The sequence below is a fragment of the Chiroxiphia lanceolata genome, chromosome 15 (genome assembly GCF_009829145.1).
Source record: "Chiroxiphia lanceolata isolate bChiLan1 chromosome 15, bChiLan1.pri, whole genome shotgun sequence".
In the NCBI taxonomy this organism is placed as follows: Eukaryota; Metazoa; Chordata; class Aves; order Passeriformes; family Pipridae; genus Chiroxiphia; species Chiroxiphia lanceolata.
Window position 1 is genome coordinate 9,360,689 of NC_045651.1, and position 14,580 is coordinate 9,375,268.

At 46.1% G+C, this 14,580-nt stretch overlaps 1 protein-coding gene across 1 annotated transcript in view; it reads right to left on the reverse strand.

Moving 5' to 3' along the window:
* The window catches only part of NEURL1B (neuralized E3 ubiquitin protein ligase 1B), a 33,167-nt gene extending 19,316 nt beyond the window's left edge, over positions 1-13,851 (reverse strand). Inside the window, exon 1 of the mRNA XM_032703243.1 lies at positions 13,739-13,851. Coding sequence (XP_032559134.1) covers positions 13,739-13,769 — 31 coding nt within the window. The 5' untranslated portion in view covers positions 13,770-13,851. The remainder of the gene's footprint in view (positions 1-13,738) is intronic.
* Between the last annotated feature and the right edge of the window lie 729 nt (positions 13,852-14,580).

Sequence of the window (14,580 nt, forward strand, 5' to 3'; positions counted from 1 at the left end):
CCACAGTTCCTTTTATATTTACACACAGTTTAAACAGTGATCTGGCAGCAAGAGGGGAAAATGCTTTGGGAGGAACGCATGGCTGAGGAAGCTAAATAAAGAAGTGGCCAGGTCTTCAATCATCCTATATTTTATATATACAAAGGCTGCGATTCCACTAAGCTTTTCCAAAACAATATGTAAAGAATCCAAAACAGGGCAAAGGGATGGTAATAACTGGTTATAATTAAATCAGGGGGAAAGTACAGCTCTTCCAGTGTGCCAGGCTTGTTTCCTTGGAGGCATGGCCAAGCACGAAGGGACTGGTGGTGGAAACCAGTGGGACTGGTGGGACTGGGAGCTCTGATGGGTTACAGGTAACTGCAAAGGGCTGAGCCCAGTCTGCATTGGTGGGCTGATGCCTCAGGCCAACACTGTCCCAACAGGGTGATTTCAAATAAATTTAACACTGGCCAAACTCTCTTTCCAAGTCATCCGAAGAGCGGATGACTTCACTCAACTCATGTACATTCCCAACCTGTACAACAGTATCACATTTTTTTGTTGGCTGTTTTAGTTAATGTTCAGACAAACAAGCTAGAGTTTTTTTCTAACTACAGGACATCTTGGGAAACAAATTCAAACATTTTTAATAGAAAAAAAAAAAAGTAGAGTTCTGGTCCAGAAACCTAGGAAAACATTCAACTAAAAAAAGATGCATCCTTTTTTCCTTAGTTGAAATGTTTTAAAATGCATAGTTTTCTGCTAAGCTATGAAGCCAATCTGAGAAGCAGGTGGTTGTGCAACACTTGGCTGCTGCACGGCTGAGCAATGAGATCCTTTTCCATGATATTTGCAGGACTTAATAAGAGGAAACAAGACCCACTTCAAGACATTAAACTGTCCAAACTAAAGAAAATACAGTCATTACTGGACACACCATGACCTCAGCCCATTCCTTCATCTCAAATGTCTTCAATTATTTCAACACAAAAAGGATTTGAGCAAGAGAGGTTTATTTTTAAGATTTCATGTCAATCTTAATTCCAGTGGGATTTGATCCCAGCACACCTAAGTCAGTATCAACATTTTTCTCCCTTTACTCTCCCTTTGTGGTACCACAGCCAAGAGATGATAGAGCCAGGTGAAACAAAGAAATCTGGAGATAAGAGGACAGTTCCACGCCTTGTTGAAGATAAATGCCCACTTTTTTTGGCCAGAAAATGTCCAAAGCCTCTTTATGCTCCCTCCTCTAGAGGAAAGAATCACTCCCAAAAGATGGGGTAAAGGTGTGAATTATAGAGCAAACAGCACTGCAATTGCCCAGGTATCAAGTACTAGTTTACACCCTATTTTCTCACCTTTTTAAGGTGTATTGTTCAGCACAGCACACTCAGTCAACACCTTCTCAACAGTTCACTGCAGAGCTGCATGTTGTTGTCATTATTACAGCTGTATTTTGGGGGGGGGGTATTCTTTATAGATGCTTTACACCTATAAAACCCCACCGTACTGTCAAATGCCACACTCCTTATTAACTATGGAAGTGGAAATTTTAGAAATCCCACATAAAACAATATAAACAGCTGCCTAAACCCTCCCATTTCCTCTCAGATGGCTCTCGTTTCAATTAACAGAATCAAACTAATTCAGAGTCACCCACTGGCCTTGTTTGGATTTACTTAGAAAAACACACCTATAAATCACATCTGAAAAACTGTGGGGAGAAAGACTTTGTTTCTCTTTGGGTGGTTCTTTGGGTTCTTTTTTTTTTTTTTTTTTTTTTTTTTGGTAGAACAAAATTTTACTACCAAACAAAAAATACACAAATACGTGTTGACAGCTTAGAGCTTCTGTGGTTTTGGCCACAATAAAACACTGGCAGCAACACAACTAACTACAAGTTGTCCCTCCGCTTCTCCAAAATAGATGGTACCAAGTGTCTCCCACTTGCATCATCTCCCTGGGACTTCTGAGCTGGAAACATGCTGAAAAAAGGGATGCCAAAGCCTGAAGTCATCAAAACAGACCCACACAGGGGCTTTCCCTGGTCCCAAATCCATCAGATATTGGGTGCTACAGGTGTCACCCAGCCCCTTGTCTGCCAGCACGTCGAGGAAGGGGACTGCATTCAGGAAGTCTAAAAATAAACCTGAAAATCATCTGAATGGCAGTGGCCAATGTCCATCCTGGCACAGCTCCGACCATCGACTCAAATCCATGGAGGACATGCTGCGTGTGCCACAGCAAGGTGTGTCTGCCCTCTGGTATGTGCCTGACCACAGAATCACAGAATCCTTTAGGTTGAAAAAGACCTCTAAGATCAGAAAGTCCAACCTGTGACTGATCACCACCTTGTCAACCAGACCAGAGCACTGAGTGCCACATCCAGTCGTTCCTTGAACACCCCCAGGGGTGGGGTCTCCACCACCTGCCTGGGCAGCCCCTTCCAATGCCTGACAACTATTTCCATGAAGAAATTCTTGAACCTCCCCTGGCACAGCTTGAGGCAATTTCCTCTCATCCTATCACTGGTTACCTGGGAGAAGGGGTTGACCCCAACCCCTCCATCACAAACCAAGCTCCACCCAAACAGCTCTCCCAACAATGGTCACTTCCCTGAAGAAAGAGCGCTTCCAAACCCCACAGCCCTCCAAGGCAACAGAATGTTGAGCTACAAGGTAGCATCGCTTCCTTCAGCTACTCTTTCATTGCCACAGAGAGAAACAAGTCATCACCAGTGCTCCCAGTACTGCTGTTAGCCCCAGGGGAAAAGATCATGAAAAAGACAGGGAGAGCTTTGGGAAAGCGTTCATTGGGTAGGGCAGAGATCTGAGGTGGTGAGCCTACAGTGATGAATGACAGCTGGAGAGGCACAACAGCAACACTCCAAAGTGATGCCCTGGCTCAGCGCAGGAATAGGCACAGAAAGGGGAAATACAGGAATGTTAAGCACAGGAACGTACTCAGTGCTGTCCCACCCAACATTTCTGCCCATCACCTTTAGTCCACGGGAAAAAAGGAAACAAGGAGTGGTCGGCGCAGGGCTGTGTTCAGGACACAAGGAGCAGGGAGCAAATCAGATGGGAGAAAATATGGTCAAGATCCAGAGGCACACAGGGAAGGCTTCTCCCTCCTTCTGGGACTGTCTAATGAGGTCATGCCATTAATCTCATCTCAAAGGAAAATCTGAGCAACCAGCTAAGGGCTGCTTGATGTGGTTTGGAGACTGATTCTACCAGTGTGACCATAGACTTTGGTATTTACAGGAGTGTAGTTAATTCACACGGGTGCATAAACATTTACTAAATAGGAATGCATACAAAAAGATGGTTCGAAAATAGTTTGGTTTAAAATGAGGAGCAGTTTTGACCTCTCTGGGAGGAATGTACCTCTGCCCTCTGCTTGGAGATGGTCAGCTGAGTGCTCAAAGAGGGTGGGAGAAACAAGGAACACATCCAGGGAGCTGGGAAGCCAATTTTTATCTTTGTTTTGCTTCTGAAACTATCTTTTAATATTTCCAAGACCAAGAGGCATTTTGAACAAAATGTGATCCCTTGAAACACAATTTTGAAAAGGGGCTAATTTTGAATCAAAATAAATTTTAAAGAAGAAAAACGCGAACACTCCTATTAAGTGATAAACTCTGGCTGTTCCACTTAGGGCTGGAATTTCAGGGAGAAATGTCTTCACAGAGAATTTTATTAACTGATCATCAGTGTCCTTGTAAGGCAGATGAACCAGAGGCAGAGCTGGGAACCTGAGCTGTGGGGGACCCCCACCGTGGCACCCACAGAAGGGAAATAATCTGCACTGCTATTAGGAAGTGCTGGAAACCATCACATTGAGGGAGGAAAGGACTGTTTTAACCAATTCATTAATTATGAATGTTAAACAAATCCAGCTTTGAAGTTTAGTTCGTAACAAGTCAAACTTCCACTATTGTTCTGCTTGGTAAAATCAGGCTCTCCAGACAGCATCTGTCAATCTGATTATTATGTAGTTAAATGAGGGAGAAAAAAATTTGTTCTCTCTCACCTGCAAAAAGCTATCTGTGCCTTGTAATTATTTGCCTTGATAAATTTAATTTACTTGAGTTTTCCCTTCTAGATTTGACTGGTCAAGTTAAACTATAAAGATTATTCATGGAAAAGCAACCACAGTTGGTTACTAGGATACAAAAAAATCACTTAGTACATTCCTCCAATGAATAATCCCAGCAGAACACACACAAATTCAATAAATTATGAATTTCTTTTTCTCTCTTACATAAACACTGGGGTTGCAGAGGCATTTCTTGGAACCCTTAAATATAAATTCATCTCTTAATTACTATGCAATATCAAAACAAACAGAGGGGATAGATGAGCCTTGCAGGTGAGCTGCATCCTTTGTCTAGACATGAAAGTTCTTCTGGAAGCAGGCAGGGTGCAAACAGACAGCAGATTCATTATTGCCAGTATCTCTGTGCAGACACTGATATTTGGCATGCTCACATCCCTTTTCAAAGTGGATGACGTCAGCAGCAGGACAAGCTAATTTGGAAGAAGGCATTCTTATTTCAGAAAAAAATCTCCCTTCCTGCACAATTCCATGGATATGAAAGGTCTTACATAAAGCACTTGTTGTCAGATCTCTGAATCCACAAGACAGAATCCCAGCATCATTTAGGCTGGAAAAGACCTCTAAGATCATTGAGTCCAACCTTTGAGACCATCCAGTCCAACCTTTGATGAAGACCAAGAGGGAGGAGCTTTCCTGCACTGGTGGCAGCTGTTGGTCAGTCCATACAAAGCCAGCACCCTCAGCCCAGCACAACCCATCCTGCTGATGGGTAAAGCAACCTGCAATCAAAGTCTGCCCTGAGCCACTCAGACATTTTTGGAAACAACACTCAGACTCAGGAGATTGATTTTTTTATACTTAACAGCATTTGGTCTTTGTGTGTCTGTGGTTGTATATTGCACTGTCTCTTCTTATCCCTCATAATATCCCTGGATAACAGCAATCCCCAGGCTGCTGTTCAAGGCTGGGATATTTAAAGACACACTATAGGGTCTGTTGGCTGAGATCAGTTTTTATAAACTTTAACTGAGATGGATTTCCTTGAAATTCTGCCTTGTGAAGCATCTGTCCTTCTCACCCTCTCCCTTTGATCACATCAGCAGCACAAGTGGTGCTGTTCTGCTGCTGCCAAATCACCAGTAATTGCTATGTAAGACTCAAATCAGATGCCAATGTGAAGATCTGCCTTGAACTCTGCAGAGGACATCTCCTTTCCAGGAGAGATCGACCAAAATGCCTGGCATACTGAAATATCTGTAAGCCTTCCACGTGCATGGAACATGCTCTTTATCACTACAAGTGAAGCAACAGCCAGTTATTAAATTATTTCAGTTTTCATATTTAGTAACTCTTTCACTCTGCAGGACAAAGTCATCAAGAGTTTTTGATGGTGTCCTGAGGAAAGGACTGCCATGGAACAGCCCCTAAAGAGGTGTTTCTCCAGGACACACTGCTGTGCCAGGAGCCCACAAGGATTATCTAGCCCACCTTTACCCATAATGGGACCAGCTCTACTAATTCCAATCCTAGCTGATGAATAACAAACTTGTCCTTTAAGACCTCCAGTGATAGAAATATTTCAATGTACTGTACTCCACCAAGGCTTGGCATTGGTGATAACCTGCCTGGCTGCATTCTGGAGAGCAGGTACTCAGAGATGCTGGTCCTATCTTCTCCCCCAAAAACTGTAATTCACTGCAGCCTCTTAGCTGCTCCTCTTAACAGCAATTTTGGCCACTATCAGGATGCTAGGACAGACAGATCCCAAGCAGCAAGTGTTTTCTGTTGCCAGAAGAAAAGCTCTATCCAACTATGTCAAGTTTAAGACCCCAAGCAATAGCAACTTTCCCTCATTAGGAATTATGCTTTCAACCTTAGCATCACACCAAGGAGATAATTTTGAACTGCACTCCATAAATTACAGAACATACTAAGCTGAGAAGCCAGTGTCCCTATGAGACCAAACCAGATAACAGCCTGAGAAAAGCTGTTGCCACAGTACCAGTTATCGCTGAGCAAAGAAAGATAAACTTCAATGAAATTATTTCATTTGTGCTGCCAAATGGGATAGTGTATCTTTTATCTTTGGCTTCTTAAGGCAAGACTTGGGAGGATTTAATGTTTGAGTAATGGAGGAGTGCAAAAATCAAACAACTTTTTTCCCTGGCATTTGGAAACCTGATGGAAAACTTTTGCTCAAGGAAATTCTTTCTTGACTGTCTTCCGTGTTGCCACACGAGCAACGAAAATCAGAGCTTTGCTTTTATGTGGTCCTTTCTCCCATGTAACCATTAGACATTATGCCATCAGGAGTGCAATGACAGGAAAACAGTTAAAATAGGAGAATTCCTAAAGGACAAAAGTCTCATTATTATGTAAATATCCACAGTGAAACAAGAAAACTTCAAAAATGAAAACTGTTAAGTGCAACTGTCTGGCCAACAACTCTATAAACACAACTCCATCCATTTTTCTCCCTTCAAAGCATCAGCAGCTCTTAAAAAAATCCTAAATGTGATTTCTCTGCTGCACTGGGAAGCTTTAAAGTGCAGTTAAATATTTTTTTCTTTAAAGAATATTCCTATGTAATTCCAGCAGCAAGCAAGAAGTAATTTCTTATGTTCTGATGTGCTTTTTTTACACTGGTCCTGTTGGCGCAGAAAGGAAAAAAAGACATGGTTTCGCTGGAGCAGGGGAAGGAATGGGGTCTGATCCTCTCAGTAGGAGATCTCTGAGCTGCTCCACTGCCAGAGGTCTGAAAGAGCCGAGAGAGCAAAAGCTCCTGGGTGGAAAGCAAGCCCTGCTTACACAAAACAGAGGAAGATATCTCCCTGGACACAGAGGGGAAAACAAAATTAACGAGCAAGAAATCACTTTCTCCTCCCTCACTCCTCCCCAAAGCCCCACTTCAACTGTTCAGACACCAGGAATTTAATGTTCCAGGACTCAATAATTGAGACAACAGGGCATCCAGGCCTGAAGGGAAAAGCTGACACAGGTACACTGAAATAAAACTTTCAACCAGACATCTCACTGCCAATGATTCACGCTTTTTAACATACAGAGGGAAAACAAATGGATAGCCATCATCAGAACATGGAACAACTCAGAGTGAACAGCACCTCCTTCCCACCAAAAAAGTCCTCCCATGGGTACATATCTTATCTAAGGGTCCCTTGGGAAAGGACTGCTCCTGCTGATGCCTCTGGACAGTCCTGCTGTATTTGCAGCATGCAAAGAGGTGGGATGGAGAGCTCTTCAGTGAAGTGGTAGGACTTTGCAAGCTAAGGGCACTGGGGCCACCAAACAGACATGGACCATTGGCACAGGGTCTGTCCCCTCCAGGACGCAGCAGAGCAGTGACACTGAGGGCAAGGGTCAGAAGTTGCCTAAATGAGAAGACAGAACAAAGTATGGAAATCCTCCTACAGCAAAACTTCCTCCAGCTGTCCCAAGAAAAGCTTCCCCAAGATGTTACATGAAGCCAGGTCCTTTCCAACAGCCCTTCGGGCTCCCATCTGTTTCTGCACTTGCTGGTATGTGAGCACACCTTTGCCCTCTGGGTAAGTCTGAAGAACAGTGTATTTTGATTCCAGGAAGCCCCAAAAGTGTGGCTCAGGAGCCCATGAGGAGCAGGGAAGGTGCAGGTCATGAGTCAGCCCTGTGGTTTGGCTGCCGCAGGCAAGAACCAGCGGCAGGCCCAGGACGCCAAACCAACATAAGAGATAAGATGCATGGAAATACAAAGAGAAGAGACGGAGGAGATTGCACACACCTTCCCCATAAGGAAACTCAGATGGGATCTGCCACGTGTTTCAGGGAATCACACCTGGCCTTGTCCCATCTTGCAGCACATGCAGCCGCCCCAGCAAGAGAGGGGTTCTCACTCGCTCTACCCCAGCCTGGTTCAGCAGGTTTGATTCCCTGCTTCTCTCCTGAACCCACCACATCCATCACGGTGACGTGCACACTCCACCTTAGGAAAGCCTGCTCTTAATTTAGCTTCCAAGCCGCACAGATAGGCTCTGTAAACAGTGGGATGCTGATGAGAAAGAAAATGTTTCCTTTCAAGGCAAACTGTGCAGCAGGACACTGACTGCCCGAAAGTGCAACTCCAAAACTCAATGAGCTTGAATGCTAAATCCACTGGAGCTAACGAGGACTGAGGTGCTTATTTGCATTCCTAATTGAAAAGCCATTGAATATGACATGCAAAGAGGATTCTTACTAGAACAGGAAGAGAAGCACAGTATAAGCTTCAAGGTGACTCATCCCTTTCATGTCAAGCAAACATTAATGCCCGTACATTTAAACTTCACTGCCTAAACACCTTAAACACACTTAAGCACTTCCATAGGTTGTCAAATTATAATGTGCTGGGAAGCAGCAATTTCCTTTGCCTGCGGTGAGGGCTCTCTAAGGGTTTTGCCTACACACATAGACTTAAGGGTGTGATTTTCAGCATCTACATGAGGGTGAGATGGTGACACAAAGGTCCTCCTGACCTGCAGCAATTATCTAAAGAAATAAAAGGGGGAAAGTGCCGTTTGCCAGATATCCTACCTCTGAGTAAAGCAATTCCCCTCTACAGCATAAGCAGTAGAAGAGAGGGCACCTGCCCAGCACTACCCAGCATGACAGTGGAGAGAACAAAAAGCTGTTGCTTTAATGACACACTTGGCAACATCCCGTGTGTGTCTGACAGCCCATCAGCCATGGGGCATGACACACAGCTCCATTTAATGCTGTCCTGATAGGTGGTGCCTTCCTGGATTCGAGTACAGTTGTGTCTCCAGTCTCAGCAGCCAAGATACCAATGGCAGCGCTGAATTAACTGTGCCAGTTGGCTGCAGCACAGTTTTGGGTATGTACTGTGCAAGGCTGGTTAAAGATAGTCCTCAGCATACGATCGACCTGTTCCAGCTCTAAATCACAGTGAGGGCTGAGCAGCTTCACAGGTTTCCTTTTCAAGAGTGGAAAAGCAGAAAGCTACTAAGGAAGCACCGAATTAATTTATTTTTTGCACTTCTCTGACCTTCTTCATGAAGATCCTTCATAATTAATTAACTCTTGTATATCCATGTGAGCCAAACAGCGTTTTCTACCTTCCTTACGTTCAAAGCAAGACTATGACAAAGTCACTTGCTCAAAGGTCACACAGGGAGTCATCAAAATGAAGACAAGACTCTAGAAACTTCAACTCCCAGCCTGAAAGATGCAGAAAAACAGGCAGAATAGCAGTGGATTAACACCTGCAGTTAGTGTTGATCAGAGTTGAACCAAACCCAAATCAAAAACTGGTCTGAACAGGTATCTTTTGCACTCAAACCAGAACAACCTGAAGCGTTATTTTGTAGTTTTCTTGAAGTCAGACTGGAGCCAAATCAAACAATTTACTGAATTCCTCACAATACCAAGAACTCATCACTAGCACCTAAAGGGGGAGGAGGGACCAGAAAACAAATCTAAACAAAAGTGCTCCTTGAAGCCAAGATTTCAGCCCCTGGAAAAGGCAGAGATATCTTTTCCCACCACATGGTCTTTGCTCCTCATTTCTTACAAAAGAAGTGAACCAGTTTTTTGAAAAGGGATACATGGAAACATCATCTTTTACTCACAAGCTGTAAATTCCTGTTGTTCTGCTGTAACCAGGACCCTACAACCACTACTGTTGCACAAAGCCTGGCAGATGGGAGCATCAGTCTGGCAAAGGTCTAAAATTGGGATTTCTGACTCCCTGAGAAAGGGTTAGTCATTAAAAGCCTTTTTCTTAAGAATACAAAATAATTTCTTGAAACTAAGTCACTTCTGCCAGAACAAGCCCCATTCTCCCTTGTGTTTACCAGACACAAATGCCACTCATACTTGGTATTCCTCACAGTTGTGAGGAAGGCTGTGGGAGAAGCACTGCAATCAGATCCCAGCCAGATTCTAAATAGGGAATTTGGCTCCTTTGTTAAATACCAATGACCCTATTTGGGTCAGGATCAACAACTGGATCCCAAATGGAAAGTCCTTCACTTGTGTCTTGGCCAGTGAGTGCCTCCCGCCTGCCCTGCCTGCCCCAGCAGCTGTCCACCTTCACCCTGTCACAATGAGCTGCCACGCACCACAGGGACACTTGCTGGCTGTTCCAGTCTCCCAGACATAGTTCCTCACAGCTGCATGCAAGGGTTCTGCCGGGTCAGGGGAATTTTCAGCTCTGCCAACCTGCCAGTCCTGAAGCCCCACTGAGCTCCCGGCACCTTCGTGCCCCCACCGGCTATCAACCATTTTCTGAACCCCGTTCAAAGTCTCTGCCAAGGACAGCAATTAGCACGGAACAATCAGCCCCATCCACAATGCTGGGGTGTGCTGCTTGCTGCCTCTCTCACCTGTGAGTTAACTCAGAGCAACCCTCTGCGGAGCACCGCAGGTAACCAGCCACAAAGGCATAAAGCCCATGTCCACATGCAACCCACCCACCACCACCACCACCACCACCACACGGCCTCCCAGCCCACTCCGCAGGCCAGGCCAGGTTCTGCCCATCGGCTGCAATGCTGCACTCCTACTTCATCACCTGCAGGAGACAGGAAAACGCCATGCCTCAATAATAAAGAATTCACTCTTGCCTAACCACCTGCCAGCAAATCACCTCAAACAATGGGCAGTGAGTGGTGAGGGGAGGGAGGCGAGAAAATGTCGACATCCAAGTGTAAATTCCCACACTGTGCTGGGGATGCAGTGGAAGATCCTCCCACTGGAGATGCAGGAGGGTCAGCGATGGGCTGGCGCCAGGAGCCACAGAGGAGCCCGAAGGTTGTGCTCACCCCTCCGGGTCAGGCCAGCTGCAGGAGCAATGTGTCCTGTGTCATTTAGCTGTCACCCAGATAAGAGCAATTTCCACCACCACCTCAGGCCCGTTGTTAAGCGTATCTGACACATCTCAGCTCTTTTCCATTCAAATGCCTCCTCAACCCGTTCAAATATAGAAGCTGCCTTTCATTAGCCACAGCCTATTACTCATTTCAATACCACTCTGGTTAGAACCTCGCTGTTAATTTGACAAAGCCTTCACCCATTGTGCGTTAACCATCAGATACCTGGCAAACACAAGTTTCCCAAGCTCCCGACACAAATTTCTCCGGCACCGATAGCGTGTGCTCTCAATCATTACATGGAAATGTGGAGAGAAAGGACGAAGCTGTGCAAGAATTTAAAGATGCAACAAGCACAGAAAACATTTGAACAAATTTAGGGATAAAAATGAGCTGAAACACGTTCAATAGGATTTAAAATTGAATTCCACTATTTGAAAAAAAGTATTTCTGTATAAAATCGGAATTGTTGATTGTTTGGCTTTTCCAGGAGCCAGAAAATCCTTTTGCCACCTTAAGCTATTTATGGTGAACAACAAAAATTATTCTACAGTGAATCAATTTAACACAAGTAAGCAAATTTTAGTTTGGGGATGTTTGATTTTATTAATAAGTTACTTCAGCCTATGGATCAGGGGAGAGCAATTCCTCTGTTAGTCAAAATGAGAGTGAAAGTGCCTTGCTCAGTCTGCCAGGGTGAAGAAAGAGGTGCATTTTAGACCAAGAAGAGGAAAGATGTAATTCTGACTGATTATCTTTGAGTAATTTTAAACAGCTCTAGCATTTATAAATAGAATTTCATCCAACAATTCAGTCTTCCGGAAAAACTTTATCATTTTCAAAAAGTCTGTTCCAAGAACAGTTCTAAACCTGCTTCCCCCCGTAATGTCATTTGGATAACAAAAGCCAAACAATTCATCTTAGCACATCAATGTGAAAAATTGCTGAATTGGGTCCAACTCGACAAATTACATTTATAAACTTCAAAAATACAAACATCCAAAAGCTATTCTGCAGCCACAGGTTAACAGCTGCTTCTGACAGTTGTTACTCTGTAAAAACAGAACACAGCTGAATTTGGGGAAAAGACACGTTTTCAGCATCATCCAGCACATTAGCAAAGGCGTTCGAGTGTCCTGCATAGCTTTGCCTTGCGCAATTTGACAAATGTTTGCAAATGGACTATCCCCAGCAAAGGGATCCTTACAGACAGTCTCCACCTGGCAGGACAGGACAGAGATTTTCTAGGCCACTAGAACAAACGTCTGAGCTGGGAGGTCTACATAAATCAAGCCTTCATTTTTCTCCATCAAACTTTTCCTCTTTCTTAGGAAGTTCTTTTGAAAGCACCGCGAGGAACTCCTGAATCACTGAGCTGCGGTGCAGCTGATGTCATCCCTTTTTTTAAATTCACGTGTGTAAGGCTGAGCATGTGAAGGCTGCTCAGGAGAGACTGTTCTAGCACCAGGCAGAACGGCTGATACAACTCTCAGCCTTCTGGCACAGAGCTCACAGCTAGATCCCACGTCCCAGCAGGTACAGATATTTTTTCTTTGGGAAGTTCTAGCCCTATCGAGGTAACCTCTCCTGACCCAAGGATATTTCCCTGGGGTTTTTTTTTTCCCCCCCAGGTTTTTAGCATGTGCCCTTTGCTGTTGCCTCTAGCTGAAAAGCCAAGCCACAAAATGAATTTTCTCCAAGGTCATGCACTCCTTACAATGCCTTTATTTGCCAGTTGGTGAAGTATTTAATAAAATGAAAACTTCCTTATTGTGAAAGGAGCTAATGTCCCATTTAAATGTATTAAAGAATGAGAGGAGATGCAACTAGAAATCTAATCACTGGTTCATAGCTAAACCACAAGCTTAGCAGCTTTCTTTTGTGCCCTGAAGGTCCCAGGCACCCTCTCTATGCAAAGACAATATATGGCACATCCAAATGCAAATCTATTCCTCTCTTTATTTCTATATTCAGCTCCCTGGCTGATTGCAGGGAGGCATGTGTATGTGTTCAATAGGTCCTCCTGCTTCTTTAAATAAGTTTAATAATACCCTTTTTATTTATGGGAGCCCGAAGTACAAAGGATGCTATGCAGGGGCTCTGCAAGAGCAGAAAAGAAAAGCAAACTAGCTGAAGATACAGCCTGGCAAGGGCTCAGTAATTCAACACTGTTGATTCTATAGAGACCAACTGCTTTTATTATGCACAGATTCTCTGAGGGGGGGAAAAGACCCACAGTTATGAACTTGCAAAGGAAAAGATTCTGTACATCTCTCGCGTAAGAGCAGAACTCGCTAAAAGGCAGTTTAAAAACCAGGGCAGCCCAACAAACATTTCAGACCTCGTTTCAAACAGTTTTCTTCTGGCGACTCCGAACGACTAAGGTCTCTCCACATTAAAAAGTTCCATTTAAAAAAAAAAAAAAAAAGGATGGGAAAATGAAACAGAAAGCCCCTCAGAGGATTCGGCCAAAGGGCTGGGGATCGCCGCTTCAGCTGCGGGATCAGCCCCACTTCACCCGCGCCCGTGGCTCCCCCGTGGGCGCAGCCGTGCCCCGCGCTCAGCATCACCCCCGGTGCCCGCCGCGGGTCATTGGAAACAATCATATTCGAAAAAAACCTTGACATTTTCGACTTAGCCCGGGCCGCTCCGCAGGGTCGCGGGGGGCTCGGACCGGGGGCTCGGACCGGGGGCTCGGACCGGGGGCTCGGACCGGGGGCTCGGACCGGGGGCTCGGCACAGCCCGCCCGCCCCGGCTCGGCTCCCCCCGCCCGCCCGCCCGCAGCATCCCCCGGGGCAGGACGCGCCCCCCGCCCCGCAGCCCCCGCCGGTACCTGCCAGGGTCTTGTGCACCGTGTTGCCCATCGCTCGCTCGCTCGGCGGCGCGGCGGAGCCCGGGGCCGCCCGGAGCTCCGCAGGGCCATGGACAGCGCCCGCCTCCCGCCGCCGCTCCGCGCCCGCCCCCGACCCGCCCCGCGGTCCCTCCCCGCCCGCCCCGCCCGAGTCGCGGCCGAGCCTGGGATGCCGCTGCCCTTCTGCTCTGCCTGCCCCGCTGCCTCTCCGGGCTGCCCGGGGGCTGCGGGAACCCGCCCTGCGCGGGGCGGTGACGGGGGTGCGGCGCTCCGGCGAACACCCGCTGGCATCTGTTGGAGCAGCTGCCGGCCGGGGTTTGGGCAAACACGGGCCCGGCTGTTCTCCAGAGCGCTCGCTGACCCCCAGACAGACCTTTTGCTTCTCTCTCTTAGGAAAAAAATAAATCTTCTTCCCCCCCCCCCGTAGCAAAACCAGTGGTTTGGAGAGCATCTAGCGGTACCCTCAGGGCACACCTGTCCATCAGCAACACCTTCCCGAGGGGTACCAGCTGCAGTGGGAAACAGTAGGAGTCGGTAAGCCCGAGCTCTCTCCCCCTCCGTGTCATTTCCTTACGGGTGACCTTGGATAAGCCACTTTGCATCTCAGTGACACGACTTCCCCACCTGGGAATTGAGGGAATTAGCAGGAGTGTTGTGTTGGCAAATGCGTGATTAGTTTGAAGCACGGCAATGGCACGGTGACGAAAGACACCTCAGCCCACAGCCTCCAGTGCAGTATCGACAATATTGGCTTCACAATTTCTCTCCCTTCTGATCTCAGACAGAAAAATATAGCCCCATTAGAAAAGAGCAAGGGTTTCCTT